The sequence below is a fragment of the Chiloscyllium plagiosum genome, unplaced genomic scaffold (assembly GCF_037043375.1).
Source record: "Chiloscyllium plagiosum isolate Xiang-an unplaced genomic scaffold, Cpla_swu_hap1 HiC_scaffold_10, whole genome shotgun sequence".
Classification (NCBI taxonomy): Eukaryota; Metazoa; Chordata; class Chondrichthyes; order Orectolobiformes; family Hemiscylliidae; genus Chiloscyllium; species Chiloscyllium plagiosum.
In genome coordinates, this window is record NW_028270148.1 from 92,700,247 (window position 1) to 92,713,145 (window position 12,899).

The 12,899-nt window shown below is 42.4% G+C and overlaps 1 protein-coding gene across 4 annotated transcripts in view; it reads left to right on the forward strand.

Moving 5' to 3' along the window:
• The window catches only part of ninl (ninein-like), a 160,007-nt gene that overhangs the window by 12,705 nt on the left and 134,403 nt on the right, over positions 1-12,899 (forward strand). For all 4 annotated transcript variants that reach the window (XM_087991556.1, XM_087991559.1, XM_087991557.1 and 1 more), the window contains exon 3: positions 3,323-3,419. In XM_087991556.1, the coding sequence (XP_087847682.1) occupies positions 3,323-3,419 (97 nt within the window). The remainder of the gene's footprint in view (positions 1-3,322; positions 3,420-12,899) is intronic.

The following is a 12,899-nucleotide window of genomic DNA, read 5'->3' on the forward strand; positions in this document are numbered from 1 at the left end:
GTGTTCATCATACCAGTTGAAGTACTTCCTTTTTATGTATAGAGATCAGTTTTGTTTCAATCCCAATTTCTACTGAATGTGCTGTCTGCCATCTTTCAGGTAGTCTAAACAAGATTGTAACAAATGCAAGTTTTCAAAAAAAAACATTTCCCCTCTAGTTTTTTTTAATTCATTCATGAGATGAGGGTGTTGCAGGCTAGACCAGCATTTATTGCCCATCCTTAAATGCCCACAGGGCAGTTAGAGTTATCCACATTGCTCTGGTCTGGAGTCACACATAGGTAGGGATGGTAATTTCCTTCCCTAAAGGACATTAGTGACCCACATGGTTTTTTCTGACAATTGACAATGGATTCATGGTCATCATTAGACTCTTTAATTCCAGATATTAATGAAATCAAATTCCACCATCTGCTGTGGTGGGGTTTGAACCCAGGTTCCCAGAACATTACCAGAGCCTGTGGATTAACAGTCCAGCAATAATACCACTAGGCCTTTGCCTCAGTTATCTTAAATCTATGCCATCTGGTTACAGATTCTCCTTTCAGAGGAGACCATTTCTCCTCATTTACAAACACTTCTTTGGCACTCACTCAGGGTCAAGGGTGATGCTTCCATTGTGGTGGTTGAACAGTTCAATCATTGAACCTCAGACACTGCCACGGGTGGGAGGATGGGATGTTATGGATTCTGCATGCCGTTTCTGCTTGGTTTCTACTCAGTGACGCTTGAAGTAGTTGGTGCCTTCATGGATATTTCTTCGCCTGTTTGTGTGTTCTAGGGCAACTGAACTCCCATGTGTTAGTGGGAGTATTACATTTGTTTAGGGAGGCTTTCAGGATGCCAGTGTAGCGTTTCCTCTGCGGTCTGACTGATCGCTTACCATTGCGGAGCTTAAAGTTGAGAAATTGTTGAGAGTCCTGTGTTGGGCACGTGGGCAGTGTGGCTCACCATCACAGCTGGCCGTGTGTGACCAGTGCCAGGATATTGGCCTGGGAGAGGACACTCACGTTGGTATATCTATCCTGTCAGTGGATTTGTGGGACTTTGTAAGACAGCTCGAGTGATAACCCTCCAGGAATTTGATGTGAATGTTGTACGTGGTCAATGTTTCTGATGCGTACAGGAGGGTGTGGGAGCTGCTCTGCAGACCATGAGCTTGGATTTGAGGTCTCAGACTTTAAGTATATTCTGTTCCTCAGACATCTGAAGGCTGCACTGGCACATTAGAGATAATGACAGATTTCATCATCAGCGTCTGTCCGTACCAAGAGGGAAGAAGCTTCCGTGGTATAGGAAATGACCTACATTGTCCACGGGCTCATGTGGATTTTGGTGATCGAATAGTTGTGTGGCAGGAGCAGGCTGGTAGAGAATCTTTTGTTTTCCAGATGTTTAGTCTGAGGCCCATTTCTCTCATGCACCTCCACGAATGTCACTGTGCATGCTGGGTTTTAATGTACATAAAGATTTAAGGAACAACATGCAGAATCATTAAAAGCTAGTTGGCTAATTGACAAAAGAAAAATTAGAGGGTCAGTAGGATATTGACAGTTATCTCAAAAGGTTACATTACAGCTGTACAGAACTCTGATTAGAGCCCCCACTAGGAGTACTACATTCAGTTCTGGATATAACACTTAATTATCAGAATGAAGCCCTCACTAAGAAAGTTAAATAATGAGAATATTTATGTTTAGACGCAATTTAGATTCTCTTGAAGATAGAAACCTAAGGGGTGATCTAATTGAAGTGTTTAACATGAATAAACAATTGATTGGGACTGAAACTATGTTGTAGGAAAAGGATAGGTCCATAACACTGGTCTATAACCGTAGCATTTGAGTTGGGCTGATGTCAGGAAGCAATTTTTTAACATGCAAACCAGTGTGAGCGCTCTTCTGTTAAAAACTGTTTGATTACTCGAAAGGTTCAGACCTGAGATTATACTTATTTTAAAATAAGGAATTAAGGGTTATAGCAGCAAAGTATGAGGAGATTCAGTTAAGCCAGGCTCGAGGGGTCTAATGCCTCCTATTGTTCACACAAGGGCACCAAATACCCTCCTCCACTTGTTCAAACAGCCACCATTCGACAGCACACACACACGAGTGACTTCGTGCAATTTAAACTAATTGACATTGATATTTTTGATCAATAAATGACTCCATTGTCACTATATTGTGCAATTACCAGGATGACAAAGGCAATGTGCTGCATTCACCACATGCTGTGTCTCAAATTATTTCTGTCATAGAGTCATAGAGATGTACAGCGCAGAAACAGACCCTTTGGTCCAACTTGTCCATGCCGACCAGATATCTCAACCCCATCCAGTCCCAACTACCAGCACCCGGCCCATATCCCTCCAAACCCTTCCTATTCATATAGCCATTCAGATGCCTTTTAAATGTTGCAAATGTACCAGCCTCCACCACTTCCTCTGGCAGCTCATCCCACATACGCACCACCCCCCTGCGTGAAAAAGTTGCCCTTGGGTCTCTTTTATATCTTTCCCCTCTCTCCCTAAACCTATGCTCTCTAGTTCTGAACTCCTCCACCACAGGGAAGAGACTTTGTCTATTTATCCTATCCATGCCCCTCATGATTTTATAAACTTCTCTAAAGTCACCCCCCCCCCCCCCACCCCGATGCTCCAGGGAAAACAGCCCCAGCCTATTCAACCTCTCCCTATAGCTCAAATCCTCCAACCCTGGCAACATCCTTGTAAATCATTTCTGAACCCTTTAAAGTTTCACAACATCCGATAGAAAGGAGACAGATTTGCATGCAATATTCCAAAAGTGGCCTAACCACTGTCCTGTACAGCTGCAACATGACCTCCCAATTCCTGTGCTCAATACTCTGTCCTGATTCCGAAAGGGTTTATTTCAGAAAATAACATTAAGGTAGTCAGCAGAGAGACTGATTTTTGTTGAGGGATGGAGGTAAAATACCTGCACAGGGTAAAGAAAGATCAGTTAATGTTTGATCCAGAGACATGCTGTTGAGATGTTAGGAAGGAATGAGAAGGGATCCTGTTGTGACATTTAAAAATAAGGAAAACGATTCAATATTTAGAAGTTCCAAACTTGTGGAAACAAGGTATCCATTGGTGAGTGTTGACACACGACCATATATCAAATCATGCTGCTGGTAATAACTCGCTCTTATGATCATGTGCTTAGTGCCATTCTGTAGATCACTGGTCTAAGACAAGAAAACAAGGACAGAATCTGATCATTTCTGTATATAGTGATGTCAGTAGTTCATTGATCATTATATTCTTCCAAGAAGTAACTGATACTATTGAAAATTTTAGGTAAATTTTGAGGACTTTAAAGAAGGATTTGTTGCTGTGTTATCTACCACTTTTGACCTCGGTAACTCAGAAGATGAGAGCAGTTATTTAGACCCAGGTAATTATACCTCCATTACATTTGTTTTAATTTAATTTACCTCAAGATAATACTGGATCTGTTTTTCCATCATTTAATATAGAGAAATCTTGTAATAATTTGTTGGTGTAGCATGCATAAATGTCTGAAAACTGAACACCTATGAAGATAAAGTATAGGAGAAGACCGAACTCCTCCATTCAGGGCGATCATGGCTGATGTTGGCTTAAACTCCACTTTCCCACCTACTCACACTGATTCCTTAAGAAGTGAAAACTCTGACTACCTTGGCCTTAAATATATCCAAGGATAGTGCATTCAGAACTCTGATGTCAAGACAATCAAAGATTCAGAGCACTTTTGAGTGAAGAAATTCTCCTGGTCTCAGTCCTGAATGATTAGACTCCTTACCCTTGTTCTAGATACCTCAGCCAGGAGACAATAATATCTCCGTACTTAAGACAGCAGGAATTCATCCAAAGGAAAAATAAAGATACGAAGGGGAGGATGAGGCAACTGTGGCTGACGAAGGCTGTCAGGGACAGCACAAAACATGAAGAAGGTTAGTCGGAAGACAGAGGATTGGGAAGCCTTTTTAAAAACCAGTAGAGGACAAAGTAATAAGGGGAAGGAAGATGAAATATGAGGATAAACTAGTTAGTAATACAAAATAAGATTGCAAGAATTTTTGTTTTAGATATATAAAGGGTAAAAGAGAGGCAGGAGTGGATATTGTTACCAATTAATACATCTTCATCAACAGTCCAAAGAAATGGAGAAGAGCTGAATGGGTACTTTGCATCGTTCTTCATGGTGGAAGACATCAGTATGATACCTGAACTTAGAGAGTTAGGGGACAGAGATGAGTGTTGTGGCCATCAGTAAGAGAAGGAGCTGGAAAAACTGAAAGATCCGAAGGTGGATGAATCTCCCAGACTAGATGGACTACACTGCAGACTTCTGAAGGAGATAGCTGAGGAGATTGTGCAGGCATTGGTGGTGATCTTTCTGGAATCACTGGAGTCGGGGAGAGTCCCAGAGGACTGGAAAATAGCTGATGCTACATTTCTGCTGAAGAAAGGAGGGAGGTAGAAGATGGGAAACTATAGGCCGAATACCTTGCCCTCAGTCATTATTAAGATTTTAGAGTCTATTATAAAGGATGAGGTGCAGAGTATTTAGAAGTGTGTGGTAAAATAGGGCTGAGTCAGCATAACTTCATCAAAAGAAAGTCATGCCTGACAAATCTGTTAGAATTTTTTGAAGAGGTAACAAGCAAGTTAGGCAAAGGAGAGCAAGTAGATGTAATCTTTTTGGATTTTCCAGAAGGCCTTTAACAAGTTTCCACACAGGAGGCTGCTAAATAAGATAAGAGCCCATAGTCTTCGGGACAAGATACTGGCATGGATAGGGGATTGGCTGACTGGCAGAAGGCAGACAGTAGGGATAAAAATGTCTTTATAGGATGGCAGCCAGTGACTAGTTGAATTCCAGAGGGCTCAGTGTTGGGATCGTAACGTTTGCGTTCTATATTAACAATATGGACAAAGGAACTGAGGGCATTGTTGCTAAGTTTGTGGATGATGCAAATATATGTGGAGGGACCAGTAGTGATGAGGAAGCGGGCAGGCTGCAGAAGGACTTGGACAGGCTAGAACAGTGGTCAAGAAGCGACAGATGGAATGCAATGTGGGAAAGTGAGAGGTTTGGTAGGAAGAATAGAAGCATAGACTATTTTCTAAATGGGGAAAGATTACAGAAATCTGAAGCACAAAGTAACTTAGGAGTCCCAGCTCAGAATTCTCTTAAGGTTGACATGCAGGTTCAGTTGGTTGTTGGGAAGGCAAGTGCAATGTTAGCATTGTTTTTGAGAGGGCTAGGAAACAAGAGCAGAGATGTACTGCTGGAGGCTGTATTAGTTGCTGATCAGGCTGCTTTCAGAATATTGTGAGCAGTTTTGGATCCCATTTATAGGGAAGGATGTGCTGGCCTTGGAGAGGGCCTAGAGGAGGCTTGCAAGAATGATCCTGGGGATGAAGGGCTTTTTAATATGAGGAGAGGTTGAGGACTTTGGGTCTGTCTCATTGGAGTTTAGAAGGAAGAGGGGGTATCTCATTGAATCTCTCAGAATACTGACAGGACAGAATAGAGTTGACATTGGGAAGATGTTTCCACTAGTTGGAGAGAATAGGACCTAAGGATACCGCTCAGTGAAGGGATGACCTTTAGAACTGAGAAGAGGAGGAATTTCTTCAGCTAGAAGGTGGCGAATCTGTGGAACCCGTTGCCGAAAAGTGCTGTGGGGTCCAAGTCATTAGGTGTCTTTAAGTTAGATAGGTAAATTCTTGAATGGTTTGGGGATCAAGAGTTCTGGAAAAAGCAGGAGAATGGGGTTGAGAAACATATCAGCCATGATTGACTGGTGGGGCAAACTTAATGGACTGAATGGCCTCTTATGTCTTATGGGCTCACATTCTTCTAAAGTCCAAAGAATATTGATCCACTTTACTTCGCCTCTCAAAATAAAATCTGCTTTTCCATTTTTTTATGTATACATTCATGGGATGAGGGTGTCACTGGCCAGGTTGGCATTTATTGTCCATCCTTAATTGCTCAGAGGTCAGTAAAGAGTCAACCACATTTGCTGTGACTCTGGAGTCACATGTAGGCCAGGCCAGGTAAGGTTGACATTTTCCTTCCCTAAAGGATATTAGTTAACCAAATGGGATTTTCCAACAATCAACAATGGATTCATGGTCATCTTACAAAGAATTGAATAAGTTCTCACTTCCTCTCATTGTACTCCATCTGTCACTTTGTTGCAAATTCATTACCTGTTACCTGTTCATGATCTGTTGACACCTTTACAGCTTGTCTACCCAGCTAACTTTCAAACTTTCAGCAAATGTAGGTATATTACTCTCTGCCTCTTCATCCAAGACTTGAATGTAAATTAGAAACTGTGGCGGCACGGTGGCTCAGTGGTTAGCACTGCTGCCTCACAGCAGCAGGGACCCGGGTTTGATTCCGGCCTCGGGCAACTGTTTGTGTGGAGTAACACAGTAAGGAGACAGAACGAAAATGGATTGTTAAGGGCAAAGACTGGAGATGCTCTCTTTTGATGTTTCCTTCCTCATCATCATGAAAACCACCACTGGTGGTGAAACTAATTGGAGAAATGTCCATTCAGTGAGACTTGACAATTCTACAAATTTTGCATTTGCTAGGGGTGCAAGACATTAACTAAACAGCCATAATCTTGGGTTCAACTTTAACAATTGAAGGGCTCTAAAAAGGTTTTTGTAGTGATTGTAATGAGGTTAGCTAGGTGTAACTCATAAAATGAGTTCCCTGATTGGCGCTGTTCATCTGGTCCAATCAGGGAGCCCTGCCTGACAGGAGTGTCAGAAATTCTAGCACTCTGATAGCTGACTCTGAAGAGGCAGTCAAGGACTTTTCATATGTAAGTAAAGGGTGACTTGGTGAATGAGTACTGGTCTCTGGAGTTACTTCAGTGGTGGTGAGAGTAAGACATGTTCCTGAAGAAACTCTCTTTCAACAGTCATCTTTGAGTTCGGATAAGCATTTCTTACATCATGCCTTTGTTTTAGAAGCTTGACTCTTCCAATCCTGCCATTGAAGACTGGGCCGACTACGTGGAAAGAATACGTTTTGGTTTCTAGGCAAATGACATTGTGGCAGATGAAAAGCAACAAGTAATTTTCCTGACAGCCTGTGGAGCTACAGCCTTTTCTGTTATCGGGAGCCTAATTTTCCCAGAGACACAAGATACTAAAACCTTCCAAGAATTGACAGACATAGTTAAGGAATATTATGACCTCAAGCTGCCTCTAATTCTGAGATGCTATTTGTTTTACTCAGCATTTTGAGAACCAGGGAATCCGTATCAGGACTTTTGACTAGGTTAAAATGACTGGCAGGAACATATCACTGTGGTTTAATCCTTAATGAAATGCTTAAGAGACCATTTGGGATGTGGATTAATGATGTAACTATGCAAAATTGCCTACTAGCTAAAGCCCAACTGAACTTCAAATAGGCACCACAAAAGATGTTCTCATTGGAAAATACAGCAAGTATTTGCAGGGTTGCAGGGTTTTCTGATTGAAGGGGTACCTTTGCAAGTCCAAATGAGCTTGGGAAGCATCATTTGAGTGTAGGCAATTACATAACCTCACTCAGAATATATCCTGAACAGAAGGACTCTAGGTTGGCCCACAGCAAAAACCCCAAAACAATGCCCAAGCCTCGGGAATTAAAATTTTCTTCAGGATCCAGGCTGGCAAGCTATTGTAGTTGCTGTCAGCATGTAGACTCGAGACAGCAAAAGAATCCCACTAAATTAAGTAAAATGACTCATAAACTGGTATCCAAGCGAAGTCATGCCCTGGAAAGTCCACCAACATCTGTTTTGTAACAATTAAATTACTTAGCAACATCCAAATCAGAGCCAATCAAAGTAAATGTCTGGCTAAATGGTCATCCAGCTCTAATAGAGGTCAATACTGGCATGCTGATTCAGTGATTGCAGAACCGTTCTTTAACAAAATTTGTCTGGACTTCAGCCCTTAGGTTTGTGCAAGACCTCAGCTAGGCTGAGAACCTATATCAGGGAACCTTTACAGATTAAGGGTACAATTTCAGATCTGGTTTCTTAAGAGAAGCAACTAGTTCAGTTACCAGTGACTGTAGTAAAAGACTTAGGCCCAAGTTTGATAAAGCGAAATTGGTTGTGAGAGATTCACCTGGATTGGTTCAATGTTTTTCAATGTAAAAATGGCTGCCTGGGCTATGACTCTATATATTCTGAAGTCTTCCAGAAAGGTCTAGGGACTATCAGAAGAGCCAAGGCCGCCCTGTTGACCAGGAAGTAATTCCACAATTCTGCAAGGCCCTTCCACTGCCATTTTGCCTTACAGGCAAAAGTGGAGGCAGAAATCAAAAGGCTGGAAAGCAAAGGAATCATCAAACCAGTACAGTTTACAAAATGGGTAGCACCGATTGTGAAGCCTGATTGATGGAGAGTTCACCTTTGTGGGATTATAAACCAATGCTATACTGCTTTTTACAGATGGATGAGTACTCAATCCCTCACATAGAGGATTTATATGCAAAGCTGGCAGATGGGACTATCCTTCATGAAGCTGGACATGAGCCATGCGTACTTGCAATTGTAGTTAGATGACGATTCCCAGAAGTAAGCTACAATTAATACCCATAAAGGCTTGTACCAATATCCGAGGCTGCCATTTGGGAAATTGTCAAGCTGTGCAGTTTTTCAGCGGATGATGGAGAACGTTTTGCAAGGGCTACCTCAGGTCACCATTTATCTAATCATGTTCAAATAACAGGGAAAGCAAAAAAGGGACAAGGACATTGTCCTAAGGCATTTTTCCAAGGCTGGCATAGAAGGGAAAATTGTGTGTTCCAGGCACCCCAGGCTAACAGAGTAGACAAGACTGGATTATTCCCATTGAAAGATAAAGTGAGAGCGATCAAAGATGCCCCAGGTCCCACGTTAAAGCTTTGGTCTTTCCTTGGGCTGATTTAATTATTATGGAAAGTTCATACATAATCTGGCCTCCATCCTGGCATCTTTGCCTCAACCCTTTAAAAAAGGATCAGCCTTGGAAATAGCTGCATAAACAAGCCTTAGCTTTCAGTGAAGTAAAGAAACAACTTTCAGCCTCTAAGGTCTCGGCACACTATGATTCCAAGAAAGACTGGTATTGACATGTGACGTCTCCTTGTACATCAGTGCAGTGTTAGCTTGGTCTGCTTAATGCCCTGGTCTCAGAGAGGACATGGCAGTGCCACCCATAGCTTTGGGCCACGTTTAGCAGTGGGCTTTGATACGGAGTTCTTATAATTACAAGTTAGCACACTGAGAGGCCTAGTAGAGAATACGGATGCATTGAGCCACCTCCCATTAGCAGATACACCATTGGTGTTGCCCACAATAGAAGAGTCTGTAATGGTTTTAAATTTTCTGGACATACTCCCAGTCATAGCTGACAATATGAGATGCAGAAATATCCAGTCCTGTCAAACTGAAATAGCTTGTGGTGATGGGGGCCATCACAACTAAAATTAAATGTTTTTGGACCCAGAGAGACCAGTTCACAGTAAAGGATGACATATTGTTATGGGGAGTGAGAGTGATCGTCCTGAACAAAGGTTGCCGTCAAATACTGGCTGAACTCTGTCAGGGCCATCTGAGGTGTCCAAAATGAAGATGTCAGCAAGGCATTCTGTCTGGTGGCCAGGCTTGGATGCAGACACTGTAATGGCGGGCAGTGCCCATAGTGCCAACAAGGACAAAAATTACTGCCATCAACTCCACCCCATCTGTGGGAATGGCCGGGGTAAATCTTGGACTTGGTGACATGTCGTGCATGCAGATCTTTTCATTGGCTTACATGTTCTTAGTCATTGTAGATGCTCACTCAAAGTGGTTGGTTGTGCATAGAGTTCAAATAGTGGGATGAAGATAGAAAAACTGCCCACATCTTTTGCAATACATGAACTCTCTGAAATGTTGGTCACAGATAACAGGCCACTGTTTACCCTCAGAGAACTTGAGAACTTCATAAAGCCGAATTGAATTTGACATAGAAGGACAGCTCCATATTGTCTATCATCCAATGGCCTGGCAGAAATAGCAATCCAAACTTTGAAGGCAGGCTTCAAGAAAGAGCCTATAGCCTCACTAGATACCAAGCTGTCACAGTTCCTATTTGATTATAGGGTTACCCCACATGCAACTACAGGGATAGCTCCAGCAGAGTTGCTACTGGGGAGAAGACTCTGAACCAGGTTAATTTGGCCTTCCCAGACCTTATGGGGGAACATGAAATGGCATCAGGAATGCCAATGGCAAACACAAGACTCCACCCAGCGAGAGAGATGGTTTGATACAATGGATAGGTTTGGTGTAGAAACCACAGAAATGGCTCTGCATGGGTAAGAGACATGGTCGATGCAAGTTCAAGATCTGTGACACACACAGTTTGATAGGTGCGATGGTTCTGAACAAGCAAGTGGACTGTATAAAAGCTGTGAATTTGCAAATGGTACAGGATCAAAATGTGCCCTGCCCCTCTGAACATTTGGCAAGGGTTCTAGAACCCCTGGGTTCACCCTCTCTGTCAAGAAGGAGAAAGTGAGGACTGGAGATCAGAGTCAAATGTGTGCTGCTGGAGAAGCACGGTAGGTCAGACAGCATCTGAAGAGAAGGAGAATCTCTGTTTCGGGCAAAAGCCCTTTGTCAGGGCTTTCATGATGAAGAGCTTTTGCCCATAATGTTGATTCTCCTGCTCCTTGGATGCTGCCTGACCTATCTGTCAAATGTTGATGCAGAGATGGACATGACATGTAGCTGCCTCGATGCCTTTGCCATCAGAAGAAGAGTGAAGGCACTCCTGGTGTAAGCAGTGAGCTCCGGTGCGTTACACCCCACCTAGATCAGACGTCAAGCTGGAGGAGCCAGACCCAGAGATAAAATGCCCCAGGAGGTTCTCCAAGAAGATGGACTGGTGTATGTCCACAGACTCTCAAAGGGAGAGATGTAGTGATTGTAATGAGGCCTGCCAGGTGGATGTTAGAGGATATGAGTTCCCTGACTGGGGCTGTTAATCTGGTTGAAATGGGCAGTCCTGGCTGACAGATAAAAAGAGGGTTTTCAGAGATTCTGGCACTCTGAGAGTACTGGAGTTAAGGACTTTTCAGCTGTAAATAAAGGGTGACTTGGTGAGGAATAACTGCCTCTGGAGTTATTTCAGTTTCAAGCAGAATTTTCTTCATCTTTGAATTATATTCTACTTTCTGCCACTGATTAGTTTCATACTTCTTTTGGGGTAAGTGATAAAATTCTTGCTTGTTTCACTCAAGAAAATTCTGTAATTGTCTTTTTGATTTTGTTCTACTTAGCTATATTTTTAATTGAATTGTAATAAAGCTGCATACAGAAAATAATTAAAATTCTTTGTGGCTAACTGACAGGTGTTCAAAAAAAGGGGAGCCATTTCCCACCTGGCTGCAGCCCTTCTTTTCCATTTGATATGTTTGCCAAAGCTTTTACAACCTGTTTTATATTCCTGACTAAAATATCCATGTTAGTGATTTTATCAATATTTAATGGTTTCTGGGAGTCTAATCCCTGCATGAGCTTGGCACAGGTTGGCATAAGGTTGGCTTAGCACCCATCGGACTAAGTGATAGCATCCAAGCCAACCTCTACTTCAAGCTGAACTGTAATCTGAACTTACTTTTCAATGCAGCATGAGTCTTGAAGTTTTGGAAATGGTATCCTTTGGATGACCCATTATAACTGGTTCCAGTGATTCCAATGTAAAAATCCTCTTGGCATTTATACAATACTGAACAGGTCCCTAAAACAGATGGCATGAGCTTCAAATTATTTCAGACACCATGATCCATTCAAAATGTCAGCTGCATTTGCAGGCAGTAAGTGAACTGTTAAGAATGTTACATGTGTATCATTTTGGGACTTCTATGAGGCGTAAGTTACTTCTCTTTAACCTCATTCAAAGAGGAATGATTTTGGAATTCAAAAGTGAACAGTTCACATTTGATTTAAAGTTTTGTGTCATTATGGTTCAGGGCGTATAATGCTACTTGCGTATAGCAAAGATATGTTCACCTTGTATTCCATCAATAGTTGCACAGTTTACTGAACGATTACCAATTTGGGAGTAAACTTTCAGACAATGTGGCTACGCGAGTAACAGCAAGTTGCACTTACCTACATCTTTAATGTAGATAATGCAGTGGAGGCACAAGAGGAAAAATAATGCTGAGCCAAAGGAGGAGCAATTAGTGGTGAGAACATTGGGTGAGGCTAGAGGATTAGAAACTCGGCTGGGGTTTGAATAGCGTATCACAGTTTTGAGCAGTCTGATCAACCGTGATTTTGAGATTGAAAAGATGGGGTGTTGATTGTCGGAATCTAGGGTTTGTGGTGGGAGGATGGGGGAAGCGCTAAAACAATCTTTTTGATTTTCCTCAATCTTTGGTAAAGGGCCTGTGTTCTCCTGAGACTGAAAGTCAGATACTCAACCTGACTGAGGTAATGGAGAAGTACTGCTAGGCTGCACTTTGTACTTCCTCATCATATCGATGGAGGCTGATGCCATGACTGGTTGATGCTGTCAAGGTGACTGCAATAACTCCACAGAGACCGGTATTCTGTCCCCCATTCCCCTTTTATTTACACACAGAGTCCCTGACACTGATCCAACTTCCTCAGAGCCAGCTGTCATAATGTGAGGATGTCTCACACTCCTGTTTATTATTTTTTTCTTTTACGCACACACTGGTCCAGCTCCCTGAAGAGCCAGCTCTCAGAGTGAACAGAACCTCTGATACTCCTGCTTTTTTTTTTGCCAGCTCACAGAATGGACAGGATGTCTGACACCCCTGTTTTTTTTTAATAGACCTGAAATAACTTGACAGATGCTG